This window comes from Accipiter gentilis, chromosome 3 (assembly GCF_929443795.1).
Source record: "Accipiter gentilis chromosome 3, bAccGen1.1, whole genome shotgun sequence".
In the NCBI taxonomy this organism is placed as follows: domain Eukaryota; kingdom Metazoa; phylum Chordata; class Aves; order Accipitriformes; family Accipitridae; genus Astur; species Astur gentilis.
Window position 1 is genome coordinate 48,605,732 of NC_064882.1, and position 25,002 is coordinate 48,630,733.

The following is a 25,002-nucleotide window of genomic DNA, read 5'->3' on the forward strand; positions in this document are numbered from 1 at the left end:
CACAGCCACCCAGGGTCCTTCCCCTGCACCCTGGGGTGACTCGGGGTCCCAGCGATGGTCCCAGCCCCCCCCTCCCCCCCCAGCTGGAAGCGCTCAGCCCCGGCTCAGCCCCCCCAGCTTGTTCCCATTGCCAGAGTCCCGGAAAGGCGGGCGCAGTGCTCCCTCCCACGCCGGACCCACGGGACTCCCTGGGAAGCTGCCCCTGCCCCCACGCCCTGCGGGGTCAGACCCCCGGGGGATGTGGGGTCATGTCCCCCCCCCTCAGCCCCTCAGCAACCTCTCTGACCGGGCAGGTTTGGGGCGGTCTCCATGCCCCCCGCCGCTACCACCCAGGCCTGCCTGCGTGGGCAGCATGTGTGCGAGGACCCCCTCGAAGGCAGCTGAGACCTTGCAGCTCATTGCATGCTAGGGGAGCGAACAGACGCCCACCGGTACTGCTGTGGGGCTGAATGGGGAGCCCAGACCCCCCCACGGCCAGGGCCAGCCTATCCCAGCTGAAACTGCGGTCCTGATGGATCCCAACCCCCCTCCCCAGCCTGCTCCGAAGCCTCCAGGTGGGGACCCCCCTCCAGAGGTGTTGTACCCACGGGAGGGGGCACCAGTCAGTGCCTGCGGCAGCACTGCCCAAGACCCCAAAACCAGGGTGGGTCGGGGGCACAGCCCTCCCCTCCAAGAGCATTGCTGGGCACATTGGCAGGGATGGCTTGGGGGGGCTCTAGGGAGGCAGGGGCACCTAAAACGGGGGCCCAGCCCCTACCCAGGCACCCTGGGCAGAGCAGGGTGGGTAGGGGGCTGTGCTTCCCCTGGGACCCAGCATGGGGAGGTGGGGGGGAACCCCAAAATCCCAGCCCCTGCCACCTCCAGAGCCCCAGAGGAAGGAGCGTCACCCCCGACTGTGGGGGTCCCCGGCCGGCACGGCTGCTCCAGCCCTGCCAGGAGGGTTTCACCAACACGGCGGCATCTGGCAACAGGGGCTGGCAGGGCTCTGCTGCGATGGCTGAGCCTGGCGGCATGCCCTGGGTGTGAGCAAGGGGGGGCACGGAGCTGCCTTGGGGGGGTCCCGTCCCACACTTGGATGTGACCATACACGTGGCAGGGACGTGCACACATGGCACACGCCATAGGGACATGCACACGCAGTGGGGATGAGAACACGGGGTGGGGACGCACACATGGCACACGTTGGTGGGGACACGCACACCCACCCAGCCCTGCCCACCCGTGCGTTGGCACCCGTTTTCCTTAGGGAGCCACTGCCTGGCTCCTGGGAAGGTCCCTGCTCTGTCACCTCTCGTGTCCCCATGGCTCTGGACTCCATTCCCCAGCCCAGCCCAAACCCTGCTCCCAGGCTGTCCCTTGACACCCCGAGCCACCGAGGCAGCCCCACCGTGCCCAGCCCCCTCCCCAGCCCCCTCCTCCCCTCCCTCCTGGCTGGGGTCCCCTGGTAAGGAGCAGACCACCAGTGCATGCGTGAGCACCCGTCGCAGCTGGCAGGGGTGCAGCCAAGGGTCTCCCACCGGCGGTGACCCCAGGGGAGGGACGTGACCCCATGGGGCAGCCCCAGGGCCAGGCAGGGAGCCAGGGTCACCCAGCACCCCCAGGCTCTCGGCTTTGGCTCCTGGCACCAGCTTTGGCCTTTCCCTGCCGCCACACCTCCCGGTGCCGCCGGCAGCTTGCCCGGCACACGACGGTGCCGGAGGAGCCGGGGCGCTGGGGAACGGCGTGCATGGCCGCACTAACAGCCCCCTCCCATCCCACCGATGCTGAGAACATCTACCACCCATAAATATTTATCATCCCTGACACAGGCAGCGGCTCCTGGGGTGCACCCGCCAGCCCACCCAGCTCCCCCCGGTTCCCTTGGCTGGGGGGGTCCCTCCTGCAGGGATGGGGCATCCCATGCGAGGATGCAGGACTCAGTCGCACAACCAGGAAGGCGAGCACCACAGCCGGCCGGAGCCCCCAGCCCCATGCAGGGGTCTCCTCCAGCCCCTGGGGGACACAGGGGGCTGCCCCCATGGGGGAACAGCTGGGATGGGGGCTCCCGCGAGCCGTGGTCATCCCAAGGACCCTCCCTGGCCCCTCCTCACACCCCACCCCTTTGCAGGGAGGTCTCTGCCTGCCGGTCTGGGACAAGGCAGGGCAGGGAGGGGACCCCCACCTGGGGACCCCAGCGACACCCCTCCATCCTGCCCTGCCAGCATCCCCCGCAGCACACAGCCCCTCCAGCTGTGGGTGCCAGCTCCCGCCCCCAGCCCCCCCCGGAGCAGCGCAGCCGCGATGTTTAGATTAGAGGATAATGTGCTGGAAATAATTGCCTTAATCAAGAAAGGTTAATGAGGCTGCCTGTGCGTACAACGGTGGCGGGCTCCAGCACAGCCCGGGGTGAGCGGGAGCGTTCGGCAAGCAGCAGCCGTGGCACAGCCGGCACTGGGCCCGGTGCCGAGAACAAACCGGCAGCCCCTGCCCACGGTGGGCACCCGCTGCCGGCTGCTGCCTGCTAGGGCCCTCCTGCAGCCGCCGGATGCCGGAGGGTGGTGGCACGAAGCGTGGCACACTCTGGGCAACCAACACGAGTTTGGGGTCACCTCGTCCCCGTGACCGCCTTGAGGATGTGCCGCATCATTGCCACGGGACGTGGGCTGCCACCAAGGCCAGGCTGGGTTCTGGCAGCCTCAGGATGCTGCCACGTGCTGGGGGTCTGCCCCGGAGACCCCCCTGCCCACATGGGGATCCCCACCCTGCAGCCAAGGCATCCCCCTGGGGTGTCCGTGACCTGCTGGGTGCCACGGCTGTCCCCAGAGGGAACGGGGGCTGCGGGTGCAGCCACCCCCCGGCGTCTGGCCCAGCGCCGCGGTGCAGCTTGTGCCGGAATTGGCACTTCATGGTGAGCAAGCGCTCGATGGCTCTTCAGGCTGCACTCGAGGGAGCTGCGGCGCAGGGCGAGAGCTGGAGCGGGGGAGGACATGCCCCCCACGGCCCCTCGCTTCAGGGTACCGGGGTCCCCTCCTGCCACCCCCCCAGGACCTGCTGCCTCTGCCAGCAAGGGCCTCGGCTGAGCAGGGCAGGGGCACCCAGCTGCTATGGGGGTCCGCACCCCCCTGGGACCACCCAGGCCTGTCCCCAAATCCTCAGGGACCTTGTGCCACAAGGGGCTTTGGCCGGGCTTCTCCCAGGCTGCGGGACCCAGCGGGACACTGGAGCCAGGCTCTGGGAGAGAGCTGGAGCCAGGGGTCCGGGCAGGGACCCTGCTGTGCCCCAGCTGCTGCTGCCACCCGCTCCGCTGCGCAGGGCCCCGCACGCTTGCAATGGTGCCCCGCACGCTTGTACGCTGCAATGGGGTCACCCGTGCTTACATACTGTTCTGCATGCTCACACGCTGCAATGGTGCCCTGCACGCTTGCAATGGTGCCCTGCGTTTGCACACTGCAATGGGGCCCTGCACACTTACACGCTGCAGCAGCAGCACCCTGCGCTGGCAACAGTGCCCTGCATGCTCACACACTGCAGCGGTGCATCAGATGCTCGCAACAGTGCCTTTGCGCACTCATGTGCTGCAACCGTGCCCCTCGCCCATGCACCGCAGCGGCACACTGATGCTCGCAATGGCTCTGCGCACACTTGCACGCTGCAACAGTGCCCTGCACACTTTGCAAGCGGCAATGGTGCCCTGAATGTTCGCACACTCACAGTGGTGGCCTGCTTGCACACCCCACTCGTGCTCACAATTATGCTCTGCACACCCCCCCTGCTCACAGGCTCACATTTGCGCCCACCACACACGCCCCACTCACATGCTTGCAACAGTGCCTTCCACATGCATACTGCCCTGCACACAGCCCCTGCTTGCACAAGCACACAAGCTCGCATTGATGCCCTGCATTTGCACCCTACCTGTGTGAGCAATGTGCTCACATCGGTGCCCCACAAGCACACCCCACTCACGAGTACTGTGCTTGCACCCACGCCCTGCACACACAGCCCATTGCACAAGCAACACGCTCACAACAGGACCCTGCGCATGCATCCCACTTGCACGAGCACCGCACTCACGTCGGCGCCCCACACGGCACCCCGCTGACGAGTCGTGCGCTCACGTTGGCGCGCACGTCCCGCTTGCGCAAGCGCCATGCTCACGCTGGCGCCCTGCACACATCCTGCTTGCACGAGTGCTGTGTTCTTATCTGTGCCCCACACGCAATTCCCACTTGCACAAGCGACCCGCTCACCACACACACCCCTGCCAGTGCCTGCCCATCACCCTGGCCTCTGGCCTCCGCTCGGTCTCTGCAGGCTCCCTGGTCCCCAGGAACGCTGGCAGCGCGGCCCGGCGCTGAGACAGGGTGCTCAGCCACGCGTCGTGGGGAGAGCACCCCATCGCTGCATGTGCACGTGCGTGCGTGCATGTGTGCATGTGCGTGTGCACATGTGTGCACGTACATGCCTCCGTGCCCAGCACACGCACCCGCTCCTTGCGGCGGGCTGAGGAGGGACAGACCGGAGCGGGGCCCCGGGGGGCGGCGGTGCCCGGTGCCCGCTGAGCCCCCCACGGCTGCAGCGGGACCCACCGCTGCGGGGAGGAGCTGGAAACCCCACGGGGACACTTCCCCATCCCCGTCCCCTCCCCAGCCGCACCAGGACCACAAGAGGGCTGTCGCGGCCCGCGGATTGTGCCTGCACCCCTGCCTGCCCTTGCACCCCAACACAAATCCCTACCTGCATCTCTGCCCTGCCCGGCACCCCAGTCTGCACCCCTGGCTCTGCACCCCAACACGCAACCCTGCCTGCACCCCTCGTCCTGCACCCCTGCCCATGACCTGATGCCTGCGCCCCAGGCCACGTGCCCCAACCCGCACCCCGGCACGCGTGGCTTCGGGTCCCTGAAGCCGAGGGGTTCAGCTGGCTCCCCTGGAGATCCTGAGGGATCTGGGGGGGTCTGCAGGCTGGGGGCAACGCTGGGAGGGCAACATACCCGGCACAGCCTGGGCGCATCCACCCTGCACAGCCGTCTCGCTGCGGCTCTCCCACCCTGGAGCACCGCTCTCCCGTTCCCCGGAGCACCCCATAACCCTTCCCCGGAGCACCCCATAACCCTTCCAGCCGCCAGCCTGTGGCCCTGGAGGGCCCCAGCACCTGGCAGCCTTTGCCGTGCTGCATTTAAGAGCCATGCTGACATTTCCAGCTTTCGGGACGTGTCGGGAGCTCTCAGCCGCTCCTCGTGGCTCATTAACAGCCAGACGAGCTGCAGCAGTAATTGCTTTAATTTATTTGCTTACGGCTGGGGCAGAGGGGAGAGGCATGTGGCACTCGCTGCCTTTATGGGGACCATATGGAAAACATTTATCACCATTTGCTGCAGCGGGGCAGGCGAGGGAAGGAAAGACTTTTATTAACTCTCTTGTAACATCAAACTTTTCTTATCAAGCCCCTGCTGCGAGCAACGGGGCTGGCGACACGGCCCGTGGGCCAGAGCACGGCCAATGCCCAGGGGTGGCCGTGCGGCACCACAGAGCCGAGGAGGGGCCGAGGCAAGCGTGGGTGCTGCGGGATGCAGCCCACGCACCAGCCCCGCTCCAGCCCTTGCACGGCCCCACGCACCATCCCGTGCCCAGCCCTTGCCGAAGAGGGCAGGGTGCGGGGAGGGGGTGGCACGGATGCAGACCCCCAGCTCTCTCCTGTCCTGGGGCAGAGGTTCTCAGGGCGCAGGGGATGGTGCCCCGGGGCTGCTCCTTCTCCTCTGCAGAGCAGAGCCTCGTTCGAGCAGGGGAGAGAAGGCAGCACCCCGTGCCTGGGACAGTCATGGCTGGGGGGCTCAGGCCCTCTCCCAGCTCTGGGGCAACGTGAGCCCCTCACAGCCCTCAGTGGCCCCAACCACCCCAGCAGCACGCAAGCCCTGCGTTGCCAGCAGCCTCCAGGCTCCCACCGGTCCAGCATGCCCAGGTCCCCCCAACCCGGCACCCCCACCCTCAGGGTGCCCCATCCCTGTGGCCGACCCCCCCCCGCCAGGCAGCCCACCCCTGGGTGCCCAGTAGCCACCGGCCTCCAGCTGGGCACGCACCCACCTTCTGCCCCATGGCATCTCTTTGGAGATGAACAAACCAAGGGGGAGACGGCTAATACCCCACAGCTCATGGCCCCCCAGCACCCCTGCCTAGCGCTGACCACAGCAGCCCCCCTCACCCCACTGGCTCCATTACAGCCTGGGCTCTACAACGATTCAAGAGCCAGAGGGATTCGGAAGCTGCGAGCTCATCTCTCATGCAAGGAAACAAGCCATGTGCTAAAAAGCTGCACCCAGGATAAATTAATTTACTCCAATTAGCGAGGGCTGTCAGGCTGCAGCGTTGTTTTGCTGGGAACTTAACAGCAACAAACTGGGGAGGCGGCTGCACTGCAAGGGAATGCCCCTGGAGCCCCTGGGCCCTGGAGAGCAGGGTGCACGGGCCGTACGGGGTGCGTGGGCTGCACAGTGTGTATGGGGTGCGTGGGTTGCACAGGCTGTACAAGCTGCACAGGGCGTGTGGGGTACATAGGGTGCATGAGCTGCCCCGGGTGCTGGGGAGCACCCATCCTGCACCCTCCCGGGCACAGTCTCATCTCGCACCTTCGGAGCGGTGCAGAGAGGAGCAGGGAGGGACGTGGCCCCTGCCATCACCTCCCTGGAGGCATCCGTCTGTCCGGGAGCTGAGAGCCCGACTGATTCCGGCGCTGGCCCTGGAGCCGCCGTCCCCGGTGCTGCCCAGTGGCTCTGCTCTCACCGAGGCACCGGGGCTCACCGGGGGGCACAGGATGGGCCGACAGCGCCCATGTGGAGGGGCTGACCCCCGCGGCACAGGGGCTCGCCAAGACGCAGAGCTCTGGCAGCCTCTGCAGGGGATCTCCTGGCTGTGGGGCAGAAAGAGCACGTGTCCCCCCGATACCCCCCTGGAACCCCTCCCAGGCACGGGTCCCCCTCAGCAGAGGTGCAAGGAGGGGGTAGCTGTGGGGGCTGTATTGAGGCGGGGGGTCTCGGGCACCACTCAGCAGCCGAGCGCGAAGGCCCGGCCGGGCGGTGGCACCGGCAGATGCGTGACGCCGAGGAAGAGGAGGATGGGCGGGAAGAGCACGGTGAGGAAGGCGGCCAGGGCTGGCAGCAGGTGGGTGAGGAAGATGCCGGCGACGGAGAGCACAAGCACGGCTCTCCCGAGGATGAGCAGGGCCGGCGGCACGTGGTCCTGCAGCACAAAGAGGGGCAGGAGCAGGACGAAGAGGAAGAGGAAGGTGAAGCAGAGCAGGTCATCGAAAGCCGCTGTGAGGCTGAAGAAGAGGAACCTGCAGAACAGCCAGAGGAAGCTCTGGAGGGTGGCACGCATGCTGCCGGCTCCGGCTTGCTCCTGGCTCGCTCACGCGTGCTTGCTGTGCCTGGGAGAAGTGGAGACAGGGCTCGGTCCCCAGCCTGCCTGGGGCTGCCCAAGGCAGCAGTGGGGCCAGCGCTGCCGGGTCACAGCCCCTTTGGGACAGTCCCTGGGCTCACGTCACCAGGGGGGCCAGGGCTGCCCCCACCCACCTCTTACACAGACCGGCCACCACTGAGGCATCCCCCCTAAAGGCAGCACACTCAGTCCGTCCCAGGGGTCTGCAGCACCTGCTGGTGCTGGTGTGAGGCCACAGGGGCCACAGAGCAGCCAGGGATGGGGAGGGACAGTGCCGGTGTCCTGGGGCATGGGGACCATGCTGGTGTCCTGGGATATGGAGACAGTGCCAGTGCCCTGATGGGGACCTGCAGCAGGGAGTTCCTAATTCCCACCCGACTCCTCAAAAGGCTCCTCTCAAAAGTGAACAAAAGCTGCTGCCCTTCTCTCCTGGGGCACTGCGGTGGACGGCTCCCCCAGGACCATGGGAAGGGCCAGGATCCTTGTCCCAGGTGGTCAGGGCATCGCTGGCAGGTGGCACCTGCCCGCCTGCTCAGGGCCACCCTCGGGAGCCTTCACAGCCCAAAATCCCTGGGAATGCCACAGGGTGACACACTGCTCCCTTGGGGAGGGCACCACTGCCCGGAGGGCATGGGCATGGGCTGGGACACGGAGATGGGCTAGGGATGTGGACATGGTTTGGGGACACGGAGGCCGATTGGGACATGAAAGTGGCCTGGGGACATGGAGGCGGACTGGGATGTGGAGATGGGTTGGGACGTGGAGGTGGTCTGGGACATGGAGACAGGGCAGACCCAGCACAGGAGCCAACAGGCTGGGATATCTCCAGCCCTGGAGACGCGTGCTGGTCCTGGACAGGCGCACCCACGGAACACACCCCCGGCGTCAGCACCACCACGTGCCGGCGGGTCCGCCGGTTCACCGCGCCGGCGCAGGAGATGCAGGAGGAGTCCCTGAGCCAGCAAGCAGCGCAGGGGCAGGAGTGCCAGCTGTGGTGCTGGTAGACGTCGCAGGTGACATGCAGCAACTTTAATTACAGACGTCCTCAGGAGCCTGGGTGACCACAGAGGCAGATGATGACAGCGCCCATGGTTGTCCCTGTGGTCCAGCTGTGGTGAGGCTCACAGGACCCTCCTCTTCCTCCTGCAGTAGTAGACAGTCCTGGCTTTGACACCTGAGGGAGAAGTGGTGCTGTGCAGCTCTGCTTGTCACTGCTCCCACCCCCAGACACGGGGAGCGAGAGCCGGGACCCCTTGGCCGTGGGGCCAGTTGGCATTATCGCCACCAGCCTTCCTGGCACCGCCAACCCCTGCCCGCTCACCCCCCAGCTCTGTCCAACTCCCCCAGCTCTGCCTGGGGTGACCCCCGTGCCCAGCCCTGCCCCAGCCCCTGGTGCCTGACCCCGGCATGATGGGAGAGGGCTCCCCACCAGCCCCAGTGGTGAGCTACTGGTGGCCCCACGAGCTGTGGAGCTGACCCTGCCAGTATGGTAGCAGCCGATGCCAACATGAGACACACAGCCACCGCCGCTGAGCTGACCCCAGCACTGGGCGTCTGCAGAGCCAGCATCCCCGTGACCCCCAGCTGTGGGTGATGGAGTGGGGGGGGTGTTTGGGGCCACCAAGTGTGTTTCCAACACTTGTTCAGGACAGGGTGTGCACATCCCCGTTCACCCAGTGTGCACGTCCAACAGCTGTGGGGATGTGCGTGTCCGGGGTGTGCGTGTCCAGAGGGGCCCCATGTCCAGGACAGGGTGCGCGTGTGTCTGGGGCCAGTGGCTGTGCATGCCCACGGGGTATGCATGACCAAGGCCATGTGGACGTCCCCTACTCCTGCCACTGGTCCCCTGGGCTCCCTGTTTGGGTTCATCCCATCACAAGGTCCCAGGGGTCCGAGCAGAGCCCACACAGAGCAGAGCGCTCGGGGCCTCATGCTCTCTCCCGTGGCACCGCTGGGGCTGCGAGGGCCAGAGGCCGGGCACAGGGCACAGGGCAGCCCCCCTGTGCCTGCGGGGCTGCTCTTGCCCCTCCAGTACATCCCCGGGCAGGACCCTGCCACTCTGCTGACTCTCCCCCCATGGCCCCCCACCCACCCCATGCAACAGCTGCTTTTGGGGGAATCGCCCACTGCCGCTGCCCATGGGGAGCAGGATGGTGCCGGACAGAGCCCAGAGGGGTTGGAGGGACCGACTCTGGAGCCAGCCCTGCTCAGACCGTCCCCGGGCAGGACCCCATCAGCACTGGCTCCTGTCCCTGGCTGCTGCCCCAGCACCGTGGAGGTGGAGGAGAGGAGATGGTCCCAGGTCCCTGGGCTATCCCGGAGTCCTGGATGGACGTGGGTGGGAGGCGGTGGGCGGGCGACAGCAAGATGCTGCCTCCATCCAACACAGACCCCTGGCAGCTGAGCATGGCCATGGGCCCTCCGACAGGACGCCCTCACTGCGCTGGTGGCAGACCCCTGCCCCGGTCCCCAGAAGGGCCAGCTCCTCCATTTCACCTTTGGGCAGGGACCCTGTTTTGGGCAGGGGATGCTGCTGAGAGCATGCAGGGCTGGGGATAGACCTGCTCCCTGCCATCAGTGCCACGCTGCAGGGCGAGGAGAATGGCACCGTGGGCAGGGGAGCAGGAAGGGCTGCAGGAATGAGCGGCAGGGGCATGGAGCTGCTGCCAGGGCCAGGTGCCCACATCCACCCTTCCACCCATACCCAGCAAAGACACCACGCTGGTGAGGGCAGGGCTCCCTATTGAGCAGCACAAGCAAGATCCAGGGCCATCCTCATCTTCCTATGGGCTCTTTGAAGAGGAAGATGAGGGGCAGGAGCAGGTAGAAGAAGAAGAGGTTTGCCTGGCAGAGGCAGCAGGCCAGGACAATGCAGGCCACCACCTCCAGGAGCCTCTGGTTCTTGCCGTGCAACTCCTTCATCCCTCCGCAGCCCTGGGGATCGCATCCATCCTGCAGAGACACCAAGCCATGGAGCATCGCCGGCACTGCAGCCAGGGAGCCCTCCAGGGATGCTCCCAGAGGGCATCTGGCACCCAAGACCCCCCCCAGGACCCCCAGCCCACGTTCGGGCTGATACACATGCAGCTCTGCTCCTACTGGGGTCCCGGGTCCAATCCTGCAGCCGACAGCATCCCCCAGCCCGGCACAGTGGGGTCCTGGTGCAGGGCAGCAGTGGCCGGGGACAGCCCCGAGCAGCCAGGGAAGCCCTTGCAAAGCACCTCAGAGCCTCGCCACTCCCCAGACCACAGTGACCCCCCCACCAGCCCCCACCTCCATCCCTGCCAGCACAGGGCATGCAGGAGGGCTCTGTTCCACGCAGCCCGCCACAGAGCCCATATCCCCCCACTGTGGGACGGGGTGTTCACAGGACAGGGACAAGGAGAGATGGGGCCAGGCTGGCCCGAGGACCCGTCGCCCAGCCCTGGGACCCCTTGCCCAGCCCTGGGACCCAAGCACTTAGCCACTGGGCACCGCTGGGTGGATGTGGCATTGCCAGGTGGTTTGGGCACAAGTCCTGTGGCCGACCTAGCTGCTGCCAAAGCGTTTGCCTTGGCTGACAGCCCCAACCTCGGCAGCAGCCTGCGGTCCCCATGCCGGGGCAGCTCGGGGCAGCAAGCCAGGCAGGCAGCAGTACCGGCATCGGGTGCTGGGCACCGGCATCCCCCGGGGCAGGGTGCTGCAGGACCTAGCATGGGAACATGGGGCTCAGCCATTCCACGCCAAGAGAGAACCCCCCCTTTTGGGACACCCCGTCACTAGGGATCCCCGAGGGGCTTCTCCACACCTACGGAGATCAGCAGACTTTCCCAGGAGCACCAGCACTAGTGATGCCACCAGCTCCAATGCTGAGTCGGTGGGTTTGGCCCTGCTGCCGACCCCGCTCCGGCTGCGGGGTGCCGGTGGGGGCTGCGGCAGCCGTCTGGCAGTATCCCTGCCGGGACAGGCTATGGCGCCTTTAAGGCCTCTCCCGCAGCGGGAGCTGGCAGCCGTCGGCAGTGCGGACGCGGTCAGCTTGACTCCAAGCCAAGCTGCATGGGGAAATTCATAACATCCCTGGAAGTGCTGAGTGGGGCTGAATTGGAGCGCCGGAGCCTGCCGAGCTGTGTGCCTTGGCCCTCGGGGCAGCCGGGAGCGGGGCCAGCCTAGCTGGCCTCTCCTGCCTCGAAGCCAGGCGCTGCGCCCAGCACCCAGGCCAGGAGGGTGCAGGGAGGTGCCAGGTCTTCAGCAAACCTAGAAAGTCCCATCACGTGGAGGCTGAGTCACGCCAGCAAGGGCGGCCACCCCTCCTGGGCCCTTTCCAGAGCCCTCGGCAGGATGCGGGAGATGCCTCAGCTCATAGCAAAACCCTTCCCACCATTCAGCCCCCAGAGACCGGCATGAATCACAGAATCATAGAATCATTTAGGTTGGAAAAGACCTTCAAGATCATCGAGTCCAACCATCATCCATGCCCACTAAACCATGTTCTGGAGTGAAACGAAGCATCATCCTGCGGTCCAGACGCCTGGGCCCCGCGCCAGCGCCAGCCCGCTCCCAGCCGTCCCCTGCTTTCGGCCAGTGATGGAGAAGGAGCATCCCCAGGCGCTGCTGGGACGGAGGACCCCGTCCCACAGGAGCATCCCTGGGTGATACAGGGCTGGAGGACCCCGTCCCACTCCGCCCCCCTCAGCCAAGCACAGCACCCCCCCTGCTTGGTGCTGGCCCGTCCCGGGAGGGCTGCGGCCGGGTGGCCACACAGCCCCCCCGCACCTCCCCGAGTCCTGCCGCCACCTCCGTGGCCCCTGGGGGTCCGGGGACCGTGGGCTGGCTGCAAGTGCCACGGGCTGCGGCGGGCTGTGGGACAGCCCCGCAGGGACCTGGCGGGGGGGACGGACGGACAGGGTGTGAGAGGCTGAAAGAGTTAATGTCTCAAACGTCGTGGTGGGGCAAGTTCTGCTTAAAGACGGACTCTGCACAACAACGAAGCCTGTAGGCAGGGAACCCCAGGTGAAAAGAAAAGCCCATCAGCGCAGACATCGGCAACTGGAGGGGGACGGCGTGCCGGAGGGTGCGCAGCTCCCCGTTCTGATAAGCTGTTCTGATACAAAGATCAAACCGTGGCCACGTCTGCAGGGAAGGGAAAGTTACTCGCCAAACGACCCCCCAAGCCCAAAGGCTCACAAGCTGCTCATTAGCCTAACGAGTTGGGGTGCCCGCCCGAAGGAGGGGCAGGGGTGATAAAAGGACACAAACTGAAGCCCCACGTGCTCAAGCCTGCTGGGACTGGACCCCTCGGCTGACTACACCAATGCTGGACCCAGGACCGGTGAAATCTCTCTCTTTCCTTTCCTCTCTCTGTCTTGTTCTCTCTTTCCTTTTCCACAGTCCCTACGCCTCATCCCTTCAAGACATAAAACTGTTGCCCAAGTCTGGGACTAAGAGTGGATCCAGCTGCCCCCAGGGTCCTCTCTGAGGAGGGGTCTAGAAAGCCGGGGGGTCTGCTCTGAACCTCCTGACTCAATGGGAGGGATCTCCTTATTCCCTGAATTGATGTATATGGTTACCTGGGGTTACACGGTTTACAGAAGTAGTCTCATGCCAATTCTTGTTGTGAGAAACCCCACCACCTACTATCACGCCTCCCCCGTTCAGTTTGCTTCTGTCACGAACAAAATCTTTAACTGATCGTTTGGTGTCCTTTCACCTTTGATTTAGCCCGAGGGAATTTTGAATTCAACACTACTCCCTGGTCTGTCCATTCCGGGTCGTGACACGGGGATGGGGATGGGTCACTCCCTTGCCCACTCCAGCCAGGCATGAGCTGGGTGAACGCGGAGCTGCCACCAAAGGGTGCCAGTGGCCCGCGCCCAGCCCGCTCCCTCCCACCCCCTCAGCCCAGCCCTGTGCTGGAGGCTGTAGAAAATCCCAATAAAAGAAGTAAAAGTCAGGCTGCAAAAGTCCTTTCGGGGTGGAAAATGAGCTCATGGGAGGCTGGCAGCAGTGCCAGCAGCAGCATTGTGGCTTTTTAGAGGATCCTACTCAAGGTGGGCGGAGAGGCAGGACCCAGAGTCCTTCCCCCTCGCTGGGACAGAGGGCCCTGGGCACCCCGACCCGGACCCCCACCTCCCACCCTGGGCACCCCACCGGGCTGCCGACCCCTGCCCGCACCTTTGTCCTTGCGGTGCTTCGTTCCTTCCCTGCGGCAGCAGCCCGGGCAGTGCCGAGCCTGGCACTGCCTGCGCGGGGAAGCGAGTCCAGCACTGCCCGGCCAGCGGCTCCGGCACCGCACACACCTCAAACCTCACCGCGGGCTTCAGCCGGAGGGGCTGGGGGGCAGGCAGGGCAAGGAGGTGACCTGGGGCTCGGCAGGGCCTGCTCACACCTGCCGCAGTGCTGGCACGGCGTTTTGGCACTGCCCGTGCCCCCCCGCCCCGATGCCCTGCTCCCACAGCCCCACTGGGGATGCTCTGGGCACTGTGGGCACCACCTTCCCCAGGGGTCTGTCCCGGGCAGAGCACCGGGCAGGGTATCCCCACCGCCTGGCAGGGCCGGAGGCCACAGCTGGATCTCTCTGCTCGGCGCCTGCTGTACGCCGGGACTTGGCTGCGAAGGCCGGACAGACTCTGCTGCGTGCAGGCGGCTCACGGGGCCTCCCGGGTCCCCGGGCTCGGCCGGCGGCATTGACGGCTGCGGCGAGGCAGGGATGGCAGAGCCCCTCGCAGCCCTCCCTGCCGTCGCTGTGGGAAAGGGCTGACCCTCTCCGGCTGCCTCCGGCCGCCTTGGCTGTGAACGTGGCTGCCTTGGACCGGGAAGCGCTCGGGGTCTCCTGGCAGTGGGGAGCCGGGGCCGGGAGCAGGCGGGGGCCGGGGGAGCACGGCACAGGGCCAATGGTGTGCCCACCCTGGCACGGGGTGCAGCCGCGGCCACCCCAGGATGGCCCGGGGGGAGCGGGAGCAGGCTGGGGGGGGGGAACATGCCAAGCAGCTGATCCCAGCCGGGGAGGGTTTTGCTCCCAGAACTGCTGTGTAATCAGCTCAGGCATTCCGGCAAGGGTGGTGGTGAAACCCCATGGGCAGGCATCGCTGTGGGAACAGCCCCGCAGAGCTGGGGCACATTCCCCGCCAGAGACACCGGCAGCGCCAGGGAATGGTGGGCACCCGCCAGCCCTTTGCCCTGTCACCCCGCAGCCCCCCAGCCACAGCCTGGTGCCCCGGCACATTGCTTCCATGGAGGAAGGGACCGTGGGTTTCCTGTGGGACCGGGGCCAGTGAGTGGCCACAACCCAGCAGGATCCATCCCCTGGGGACTCATCCTGCCGGCGCCCAGCAGTCCCCTCCCCTGCACAGCAGTTCTGGGGGCTGCTGGCACAATCAGCCCCGGGGTGCCGGGTGGCTGGTCCCCTTCAGGCCTGGGAGCAGGGTCAGACGCTGGCTGTTGTGGGACAGCGGGGACATTGGGGGGTACTGGGGACAGTGGGAACACGGTGCAAGGGTGGTGGGGATGCTGCAGGGTGTAAGGACAGGGGGGACACTGTGCAGTGCTGGGGACAGCCAGGACATGGTGGGGACACGGTGCAAGGACAGCAGGGACATGGTGAGGACACGGTGCAAGGACAGCGGGGACGGGGTGGGGATGTGGTGGGGACAGTGCAAGGACAGGGGGGACACTGTACGGTCCTGGGGACAGCAGGGACATGGTGGGGGCACTGTAGGGTCCTGGGGACAGCAGGGACATGGTGGGGGCACTGTAGGGTCCTGGGGACAGCGGGGACATAGTGGGGACACGGTGCAAGGACCGCAGGGAGAGGAGGCTGGACGCGGTGTCCCCTGTTCGAGGGGGCTTTCGGAGCAGCTGGTCGCACGGGGCGGGGGCGGACAGTGCTACCCAACACCTCCGCAGACCCCCGGGCAGCCCGGCGGGACCCCTGCCCGGCCCGGCAGAGCGGGCAGCGGCGGGCTCAGCGGGGGTGGGGGCCCACGGGGGCGCCGGGGGTGGGAGCGTGCGTGACCGGCCCGGCTCCGCCACGGCCCCGAGCGCCCGGTGTGTGTGTCGTGTGTCCCACCCCCCCCCCCCCCGGCCCCGGGGGTCCCGGCCAGGCGGGAGCGGGCGGGGGGACGGGGGCGGAGAGAACGGCGGGGGAGGGCCGGTGCAGGCAGGGCCGGTGCGGGCAGGGCCGGGGGCCGCTCCGCTCCGCTCCGCCGCGGCCATGCCGGGGCTGCCCCTCGCCCCGCTGCTGCTGCTGCTGCTGCTGACCCCCCCGCCGCCCCCTGCCCGGGCGGCGCCCCCCGGCAACCCCCCCCGCCCCCGCGGGCTGGCGGCCGAGCCCGGCCGCCCCGACGCCACGGGGATGGGCACCCCCGCGGGGGCTGCGCCGGGAGGCACCGCGGCGGGACCCCCCGAAGGCACCGGGGCGGCCACCCCGGGGAGCACGGCAGCGGCGGCCCCCCCGAAGGGCACCACCGCCCGCCCCCCCCAAGGCGGCGGGGCGAGCACCTCCAAAAGCACCGCGGCCGCCCCCCCGAAAGGCGCGGCGGGGGGGACCCCCTCCAGCCCCGGCCCCCCCGAGCGCGGGAGGCTGAAGGAGGGGGGTCCCGGGGCCAAAGGTAGGAGCCGCGGGGGGCTGGGGGGGGGGCTGAGCTGTGAGTGTGTGCGCGCACACCCGTGTGCACGGCTCCGTGTGTCGGCGGGGAGTGTGTGTGCGGGGGAGTGTGTGCACAAGTGTGTGTGTGTGTGTGTGTGCACAAATCTGTGTGTGCACGGCTCCGTGTGCAGGGCTGTGTGTGCACAAATTTGTGTGTGTGTGCATGGCTCCGTGTGCAGGGCTGTGTGTGCACAAATTTGTGTGTGCTCAGCTCCCTGTGCAGGGCTGTGTGTGCACAAATTTGTGTGTGTGTGCATGGCTCCGTGTGCAGGGCTGTGTGTGCACAAATTTGTGTGTGCTCAGCTCCCTGTGCAGGGCTGTGTGTGCACAAATTTGTGTGTGTGTGCATGGCTCCGTGTGCAGGGCTGTGTGTGCACAAATTTGTGTGTGCTCAGCTCCCTGTGCAGGGCTGTGTGTGCACAAATTTGTGTGTGTGTGCATGGCTCCGTGTGCAGGGCTGTGTGTGCACAAATCTGTGTGTGTGTGCACGGCTCCGTGTGCAGGGCTGTGTGTGCACAAATTTGTGTGTGCTCAGCTCCGTGTGCAGGGCTGTGTGTGCACAAATCTGTGTGTGTGTGCTCAGCTCTGTGTGCAGGGCTGTGTGTGCACAAATCTGTGTGTGTGTGCTCAGCTCCGTGTGCAGGGCTGTGTGTGCACAAGTTTGGCTGTGTGCGCACAAGTTTTTGCGTGCTGTGTGTGCACGGCTCCGTGTGCAGGGGTGTGTGCGCACGGCTGTGTGTGCAGGGCTGTGTGTGTGCTGGGCTGTATGCACACAACTCTGTGTGTGCAGGGATGCGTGCATAACTGTGTGTGTGCACGGCTGCGTGCAGAGGAATGTGTGCGCACAAAAGTGTGTGTGGAGGGGAGTGGCTTAAAGTGTGTGTGCACGGGTGCATGTGTGGCTGTGTGAGTGTGTGCGTGCAAGTATGGACATGAGTGTGGTTTGTGTGTGTATCTGCATCAGCGTGTGTGAGTGTGCACTCTGTGTGTGCGCGTCTGCATTTGTGTGTTTGTGCGGTGTGGGCACGTGTGTGTGTACTGGGGGCCCTGCACACCTCCGGGGCTGTGCTGCAGCCTCTATAGGGTGAGGGGGTGCCCCAAGGGTGTCCCCATCAGCGTTGGGGATAGTGCAGGGGGGCGGGGGGGCGGTGTGCAAGAATGTGTGGGTCCCTGAGGGCCGACAGGCTCCTGCTCCGGGGTACTGCGTGGGTGGCCCTGGACCCCACCACCCCGGGGGTCCCTTTGCCCGTCTCCAGCCCCGGTGCCTCGGAAGAAGCTGGTGCGGGTTAAAGTCGTGAAGAAGAAAGTGGTGAAGAAGAAGCCGAAGGCTCCGGCCAAGGACTCGGCTGCTCCGCAGGAGCCTCGTATGTATGCTCAGCGCTGGGGGATGGGGCACGGGGACCTGCAGGGCCGCACAGGCACACACGCGTGTGCACATGCCTCCGCGCTGTGCCCACACCTCCACGCCACGCACGTGCACCGAGTCCAGCGTGAGCCGGGTGCTTGGTGCTGGGGTGCACACCCGCACACCTCGGCACGTGCACCCCAGGGTGTGGGGAACGGCCCCAGCCCTTTCCCCCCACTGGGGGGGACACACAGCCGTCACCCTGGCTGGGCACATGCCGCCGCACACACATGGCCCCCGTGCTGTCACACATGCACACCCACAACCGGCAGCGCTGTGCACGCACCCGGAGTGTGACGGCACAGAAACACCCCCTGCACATGCGTGCACGTGCACACGCGTGTGTGGACACACACCCATCCTGCCGTGGGGAGGGGCGTCGCTGGCAGGGCTCCCCCCACACACATCTGCTGTCCTCCCTGCCCCTCTGCGTGACGGGGAGTGGGGTTTGCGTGACGCAGAGTGGGGTTTGCGTGACGCAGAGCAGGGTTTGCCTGACACGGAGCAGGCTTTGCCCCGGCTGCAGTCGTGGCCGCAGCCATGGGGCCTGGCTGCATTCCTGCGCCGGGGGCTGGAGCTTGGGGTCTCGCCCACGTGTTTGGGTCTGGCCCCGCAGAGCCTGGGAGTGGAGCCAGGGTGGGCAGCAGGCGGGGAGCCGGCGCAGGCAGGGCTGCTGCTCCTTGCCGGACGGGCACATGTCCCGCGGCATGGCGTGGCACGGGACGTGCCAGGCATTGCCCCTGGGCTCACAGAGATGGGCAGCCCTTGGGGAAGGCCACCTGCGTGGGGGCAGCTGTGCGTGGGGGGTCTCTGAGCGAGCCCAGCCCCCTCTGCTCTGCCCCCAGAGTGCCCCCCCCTGGGGCTGGAGTCCCTGCGGGTGCTGGACTCCCAGCTCCGAGCCTCAAGCGACAAGCGCTATGGCCTGGGTGCCCACCGCGGGCGCCTCAACATCCAGGTAGGACGCGTGTGCGTGGCGTTTGTGCGATGTTTGGCACGCGCGTGGCGTGCGTGTGCTGTGTGCATGGTGTGTGCATGGCAAATGCAGTGTATGTATGGCGTGTGTGTGGCATATGTGTAGCAGGGGCTCTCCAGCATGGACCCCTCCATCCCACCGCGGCCGGTAGGAGCCAGGCCTGCTGGCAGCACTACGTCCATCTCCATGTTGGATGGGGGGGGGCTCTGCCACAGCCCCTTGAAGCATCCCATTAAACCCCAGACTTGGTCCCCCGGCCAAGTAGTGCCCGTGCAGCTCGGAGCACCGTCCTGGTGCCAGTGCCGTGCCGCTGCCATGGGGGCACAGCAGGGCCAGGGGCACGCAGGCGGTGGGGACGTGTGCCAGGTAGGGTCCTGCGTCCCCTTCCCATCTCTGACACCCCCCACACCACCCACAGTCGGGGCTCTATGACGGGGACTTCTACGACGGCGGCTGGTGTGCGGGGCAGGAGGACACGGAGCAGTGGCTGGAGGTGGATGCCCGCCGGCTCACCAACTTCACCGGCGTCATCACACAGGGGCTCAACTCCATCTGGACGTAAGGCGCCAGGCAGGGCCAGCCCTGGGGGGCCTGGGGGGGGCAGGTCCGGGACCCCACTGACCCTCTTCCCCACGCAGGTACGACTGGGTGACGTCCTACAAAGTCCAGGTCAGCAATGACACACACACGTGGCAGCCGTGCCGCAACGGCACCGAGGAGGCGGTAGGTGCCTGCAGGGTGCAGCCCTGGGCAGGGGTGGTGGGAGTGAGGACCTCCTGGCACCCCTAGCCCACCCAGCTCCGCGAGCAGAGCAAGGGCACAGGGAATTAACCATGCCAGGGGATTAATTGTGCCGGGGGGGTTAACCATGCTGGCTGGCGCTGGGCTGGGACCCAGCTCTGTTGCCTTTGGCCTCCCCACCCTTGAGCATCCTCCAGCGCTTCTCCCCACCGGGCACCAGGCACAAAGGCTGCTTGTCCCTGGCTGCCACCCCGGCCGCCTGCCAGGCTCCCCCGGTGCCCACGCGTGAGCGCGGTGGGGGCACGGCACTGCGTGGCACGGCCGGCTGTGCCGAAAGGCGAACACGGCAGCCTGGTGCTCAGGTGTGTGCCTGTGAGTGCTGCACACGCAGAGTCACACATGTGTGCGAGGACAGAGGGGGTGTGCAAGCACGCCGGTGCGTACACATGTGTGTGTGGGGAGGCCCGAGACGTGGGGGCTGCTGGGGCTGGGACCTGCCAGAGCTGGCCACGCTGTTCCCACAGCTAGCCCAGGCACCGGTGCTCAGGGTCCCTGTGCCAGGGCTGTGCCGGGGCGGGTCTGGGGGTCCCTGGCAGCGGCAGGTTTGTGGGTTTGGGATCCCTGTGCCAGGGCCCATGCCAGGGTCGGGTTTGGGGGTCCCTGTGCTCATTCCTGGGGACCGTCCTGGGGACCCTCCCCTCTGGGTGCTTGGGTGAGGGGTTTGGGGGGCAGAGCAGCAGCACGGGCGCCCCAGGCCCTGTGGCACTGTTAGGGCTCTGGTTCCTCTGTGGTGCTGGGCTCAGCTCCCCCCAGTCAGCCCTGTGTCTGCTCCTCATTAGGAGCTGGAGGGGGGCCAGGGGAGGCCAGGGCTGGATGTGGCTGCGGTGCCTGTAACCCTTTGGGCCCTGGTGCACGGCTCTGCTGCAGCACTCTCCTGTCCCCACAGCCCCCGGACGGGTTCCCCTCCCAGCACAGGGACTCACAGGGGCTGCATCCATCCATCCCCCCTCCCAGGTCTTCCCCGGGAACAAGGACCCCGAGACGCCGGTGCTCAACCTGCTGCCCTCGCCGGTGGTGGCACGTTACCTCCGCATCAACCCCCAGACCTGGTTCCAGAACGGCACTATCTGCCTGCGGGCAGAGGTCCTGGGCTGCCCGCTGCCAGGTGGGTGCCCGCTGCCTGCTGCCCCTCGCCCCGACCCACGAGTGCCTGGGACGGGCACACTCTGCCGGGGCCAACCCCAGGGCTGGGGTCCGGATTGTTCGCATGTCCCGGGATCTCTGACCGTGTCCCCCCCTTGTCCCCTCTATGCCCGCCCGGCTCCCTGCAGACCCGAACAACATCTACGCCTGGCAGAGCCAGCCCCTGCCCACTGACAAGCTGGATTTCCGCCATCACAACTACAAGGAGATGAGAAAGGTGCCTGCCCTGCAGCCCTGGAGTGGGGCAGGGGGGGTTCACACCCCTGCGGGCACCCTGGCATGGGGTAGGGGGTCTTTGCACCCCTGGGGTGCCCACGGACCCTGACCCGGAGCGCTGTGCCCTCGCCAGCTGATGAAGCGGGTGAACGACGAGTGCCCTGACATCACCCGCGTCTACAGCATCGGGAAGAGCTACCTCGGCCTCAAGATGTACGTCATGGAGATCTCCGACAACCCTGGGCAGCACGAAGTGGGTAGGTGCCCTGCGGCTCTGGGGCAGGCAGGGGAGGTGACAGCTGGGGTGGCCAGGGACATCCAGGCTGGTGCAGGATGGGGACGGGGTGGCCGGGGATGCCCAAGCTGGTGTGGGCAGATGGGGGGACGGGGTGACCGGGGATGCCCAGGCTGGCATGGGGCATAGAGGACCAGGGCGGCCAGGGTCCCCGCTGCCACAACGCGCTGTGCCCGGCAGGCGAGCCGGAGTTCCGTTACGTGGCGGGGATGCACGGCAATGAGGTGCTGGGCCGGGAGCTGCTGCTCAACCTGATGGAGTACCTGTGCCGGGAGTTTCGGTTGGGCAACCCCCGCGTGGTGCAGCTGGTCACCGAGACCCGCATCCACCTCCTGCCCTCCATGAACCCCGACGGCTACGAGACCGCCTACAAGCTGGTAGGGTCGGGCTGCCCGGCCCCGGGGTGCTGAGCACCGACCCGCCGCGGGGCGGTCCTGGTGCCAGTCCCCGGTGACCCCGCTCCCCCGGGGCAGGGCTCGGAGCTGTCGGGCTGGGCCATGGGCCGCTGGACCTACGAGGGCATCGACCTCAACCACAACTTTGCCGACCTCAACACGGCGCTGTGGGATGCCGAGGACAATGACCTGGTGCCCCACGAGTTCCCCAACCATTACATCCCCATCCCTGAGTACTACACCTTCGCCAACGCCACGGTGAGCCCAGCCCCGCGGGCACCCCGAAACCCACCCCTCCTCCTGCCCCAGCACACCTCGGTGATTCCCACCCGTGGGCGGGCTGTGCCTGGGACAGACCCCTGGGGTCTCGGCCATGCGCCCTAAAGAGCGGGCAATGGGAGCCTTTCACCCAGCCCGGCGCAGGTTCATCGCTGGGACCCGCCACGGCCCCTTCTGACATGGGGTCTCCCCCCAGGTGGCCCCCGAGACACGGGCAGTGATCGACTGGATGCAGCGGTACCCCTTCGTACTGAGCGCCAACCTGCACGGGGGGGAGCTGGTGGTCACCTACCCCTTCGACATGACCCGCACTTACTGGAAGGCACAGGAGCTGACCCCGACCGCCGACGATGGGGTCTTCCGCTGGCTGGCCACCGTCTACGCCACCTCCAACCTGGCCATGGCCAGCGAGGAGCGGCGACTCTGCCACTACGATGACTTCACCCGCTTCGGCAACATCATCAACGGGGCCAACTGGCACACGGTGCCCGGCAGTGAGTGGGGGGCTGGGAGGGGTGGGAGGGGTGGTGGTGGCCGGGGACCCCTCTGACACCCCCACCCCGTCCTGCACAGGCATGAACGACTTCAGCTACCTGCACACTAACTGCTTCGAGATCACGGTGGAGCTCTCCTGTGACAAATTCCCGCACGCCTCCGAGCTGCCGGCTGAGTGGGAGAACAACCGGGAGTCCCTGCTGCTCTACATGGAGCAGGTCAGGGATGGGGACCCCCCCCCGGGTGACACCATGCTCCTGGGGGGCGACACACACACACTGCAGGGTCCCACAGTGGACGTGGGCACTGAGGGGTCGGGGTTTCGGCAGGGGCCGAGCAGATGGCAGCAGGACACAGCTCGGGGGGGGTCCCCAAACACCCCCAAAGCTCCATGTCCCCCTGCACCCCCTCCCCAGGCATGGAGCGTGGGCTTGGCGTGTGAGGCATGTGTGTGATCTGCAGCATGTGTGTGCTCCGTGCTGGGGGTGGGGCACGTGCCCCAGTGCAGTGCAGATGTGCACCCCACACGTGTGCAGCCCACGGGGCACCCAGGCTCATGCACACTGCATGTGGCAGGGGCACGAGGGTTCATGCGCCTGGCATGCGTGTGCCGTCCGTAGCACGCCAGTGCAGTGGGTGTGTGCTGCCTGCCACGTGTGCCATGGCACCGTGGCCCACACCGGGGTCTGGGCGCACACGGTGCCAAGTGTGGCGCGCACACACACACACACGTGTGTACGCTTGTGTGTGTGTGCCGCCTGCGCACGTACCCACCCCACTGACACCCGCTCCGGCCCACGGTCCCCAGGTGCACCGCGGGATTAAGGGAGTGGTTCGGGACAGAGACACGGAGCAGGGCATCGCCAACGCCATCATCTCTGTGGACGGCATCAACCATGACATCCGGACGGGTACAGTGGGATGGGGACAGGGATGGGGATGGAATGGGAATGGGATTTGGGGATGGGGAGGGGATGGAAGTGGGTATGGGGACGGGAATGGGATAAGGTTGGGAATAGGGATGGGGACAGGAATGTGATTGGGGAGAGGATGGAGCTGGGAATGGAGTAGGGAGGGGATGAGAATGGGGATGGGATGGGGACAGGGAAAGGAATGGGGATGGGAATAGGATGGGGATGGGTTGGGATGGGGATGGGAACAGAAATAGGACAAGAATGAGGATGGGATGGGGACAGGAATGGGCTGGGGGATGGAGATGGGGCTGAGGTGAGGTTGGGGTTGGAGATGGGGATGGGATGGGGACAGGAAAAGGATTGGGGATATGAATGGGGTGAGGATGGGGGCAGTGATGGGGAAGAGGACAAGGGCCCAGGCTGGGGGTAGGCGTGCGGCAGCACCAACGCCCCCCGCGGCACCCGCCCCGCTGTCGCAGCCTTCGACGGGGACTACTGGCGGCTGCTGAACCCGGGCGAGTACGAGGTGACGGCACGGGCCGAGGGCTACGAGGCGGCCACGCAGCCCTGCCGCGTCTCCTACGAGAACGTGCCCACACCCTGCAGCTTCCACTTGGCCCGGGAACGGCGGCAGCGGCTGCGGGGGCGGCTGCCCGGGGGGGCCCGCCTGCCCCCCGACCTGGTGCTGCGGCTGCGGCGCCAGCGCCTGCGCCGCCTTCGTGCCCACCGCCGCGCGCCCTGACCGGGGGGCTGCCCCGGGGCCGCGGGCTCGGCGCGGGGGCCGGGGGCTGGAGCCCGTGCCGTCGGCGGGGCCGGGAAGGCGCGGGGGCCTGCGGGGGGCCAGATCCGGAGCAGGTGCTCCCGGCGTCGCCGCTGTGCGGGACGCCTTCCAGTAAAGTTGGCTGTGCTGCCTCTGCGTCTGCTGCTGGGCCTCTGTCAAGGGGACGGATCCTGCCCCGGTCCAGGAGTCAGGGGGGATGGGGATGGATCCTGTCCCACCCCGGGGGTCAGTGGGGTTGGCGTGGGGGTGGATTCTGCCCCACGTCCCAGCCTGGCCCAAGGTGTTGGTGGGGATGGGATGGAGACAGATCCTGCCCCACGCTCCAGCCCCGGGGGTCTGTGGGGATGGGATGGGGACGGATCCTGCCCCAGCCCCTGGGGTCGGTGGGGATGGGATGGGAACGGCTCCTGCCCCAGCCCCCGGGGTCGGTGGGGATGGGGACGGATCCTGCCCCACGCTCCAGCCCCAGGGGTCGGTGGGGATGGGATGGGGACGGATGCTGCCCCAGCCCGGCCCGCGGCTTCCAGCAAGCCCCGCCCCTCGTGAGCCCCGCCCGCGCTATGCCCCGCCCTTGCCCTAAAGGTCTATGGCGCCTCTACAGACGGAGGCTCCGCCTCCACGCCCTGGCCCCGCCTCTTTGCTCCGCCCCGACGGCGCGCCCAGCCTGCCCCCCCACCAGCTCCAATCCACGTGATCAGCTGCCCCGCCCGCTGGCGTCACCCCGTCTCCTCCGCTGGTCAGTCCCCGCCTCCCCTCTCTGGGCTCCTATTGGTTCGTGGAGGCGGGAGGGGCGTGCCCTCGGAAGGGGCAGCGGCCAATGGGCCGCGAGTCCCGTAAGCGTCAGGCGGGCGCTGGCGGCGGCGCGGGTGCGGGCGGGGGGTGCAGGAGGAGCGGGGCGGGGGGGGGGCACTGGGGGGCTCCGGGGGGTTTGCTGGGAGCATGGGGGTTTTGGGGGGTGCTGGGGGCATGGGGGCACTGGGGGAGTCCGGGGGTGCTAGGGGAATGGGGGGACTGGGGCGGTCCGGTGGGTGATGGGGGCACTGGGGGGGGGGCTGGGAGCATGGGTGCCCTGGGGGGGGTTCTGGGGGTGCTGGGGGCATAGGGGCACTGGCGGGGTCTGGGGGTGCTGGAAGGGTCCCGGGGGGGCTGAGGGGGCCCACGGGGTGCGAGGTGGGGGGACTTATGGGGAGGTGTGCGGGGTCACTCCTGGGTGTGCTGGGGAAGGGTCCTTTGGGGGACAGAGAGGGTTAGGACAAGCCCATGGGGTGCA

At 67.2% G+C, this 25,002-nt stretch overlaps 1 protein-coding gene across 1 annotated transcript; it reads left to right on the forward strand.

Annotated features, from left to right (window-relative positions):
• The first annotated feature begins 15,536 nt into the window (after positions 1–15,536).
• CPXM1 (carboxypeptidase X, M14 family member 1) lies at positions 15,537–24,487 on the forward strand. The gene is made up of 15 exons (XM_049831204.1): positions 15,537–15,997; positions 17,292–17,399; positions 18,286–18,395; positions 18,832–18,971; positions 19,052–19,136; positions 20,169–20,319; positions 20,486–20,574; positions 20,707–20,830; positions 21,049–21,245; positions 21,342–21,521; positions 21,739–22,036; positions 22,116–22,255; positions 22,846–22,948; positions 23,431–23,918; positions 24,334–24,487. The coding sequence occupies exons 1-14, from the start codon at positions 15,601–15,603 to the stop codon at positions 23,691–23,693; spliced, it is 2,385 nt and encodes a 794-aa protein (XP_049687161.1). The 5' UTR covers positions 15,537–15,600; the 3' UTR covers positions 23,694–23,918; positions 24,334–24,487.
• The last annotated feature ends 515 nt before the right edge of the window (positions 24,488–25,002 follow it).

Coding starts and splice junctions, on each gene's coding strand:
- CPXM1 (XM_049831204.1), top strand. CDS start 15,601: ATGCCGGGGCTGCCCCTCGCCCCGCTGCTGCTGCTGCTGCTGCTGACC. Junction 17,400..18,285: donor GGCTGCTCCGCAGGAGCCTC/GTATGTATGCTC, acceptor CTCTGCCCCCAG/AGTGCCCCCCCCTGGGGCTG. Junction 20,575..20,706: donor ACTACAAGGAGATGAGAAAG/GTGCCTGCCCTG, acceptor TGCCCTCGCCAG/CTGATGAAGCGGGTGAACGA.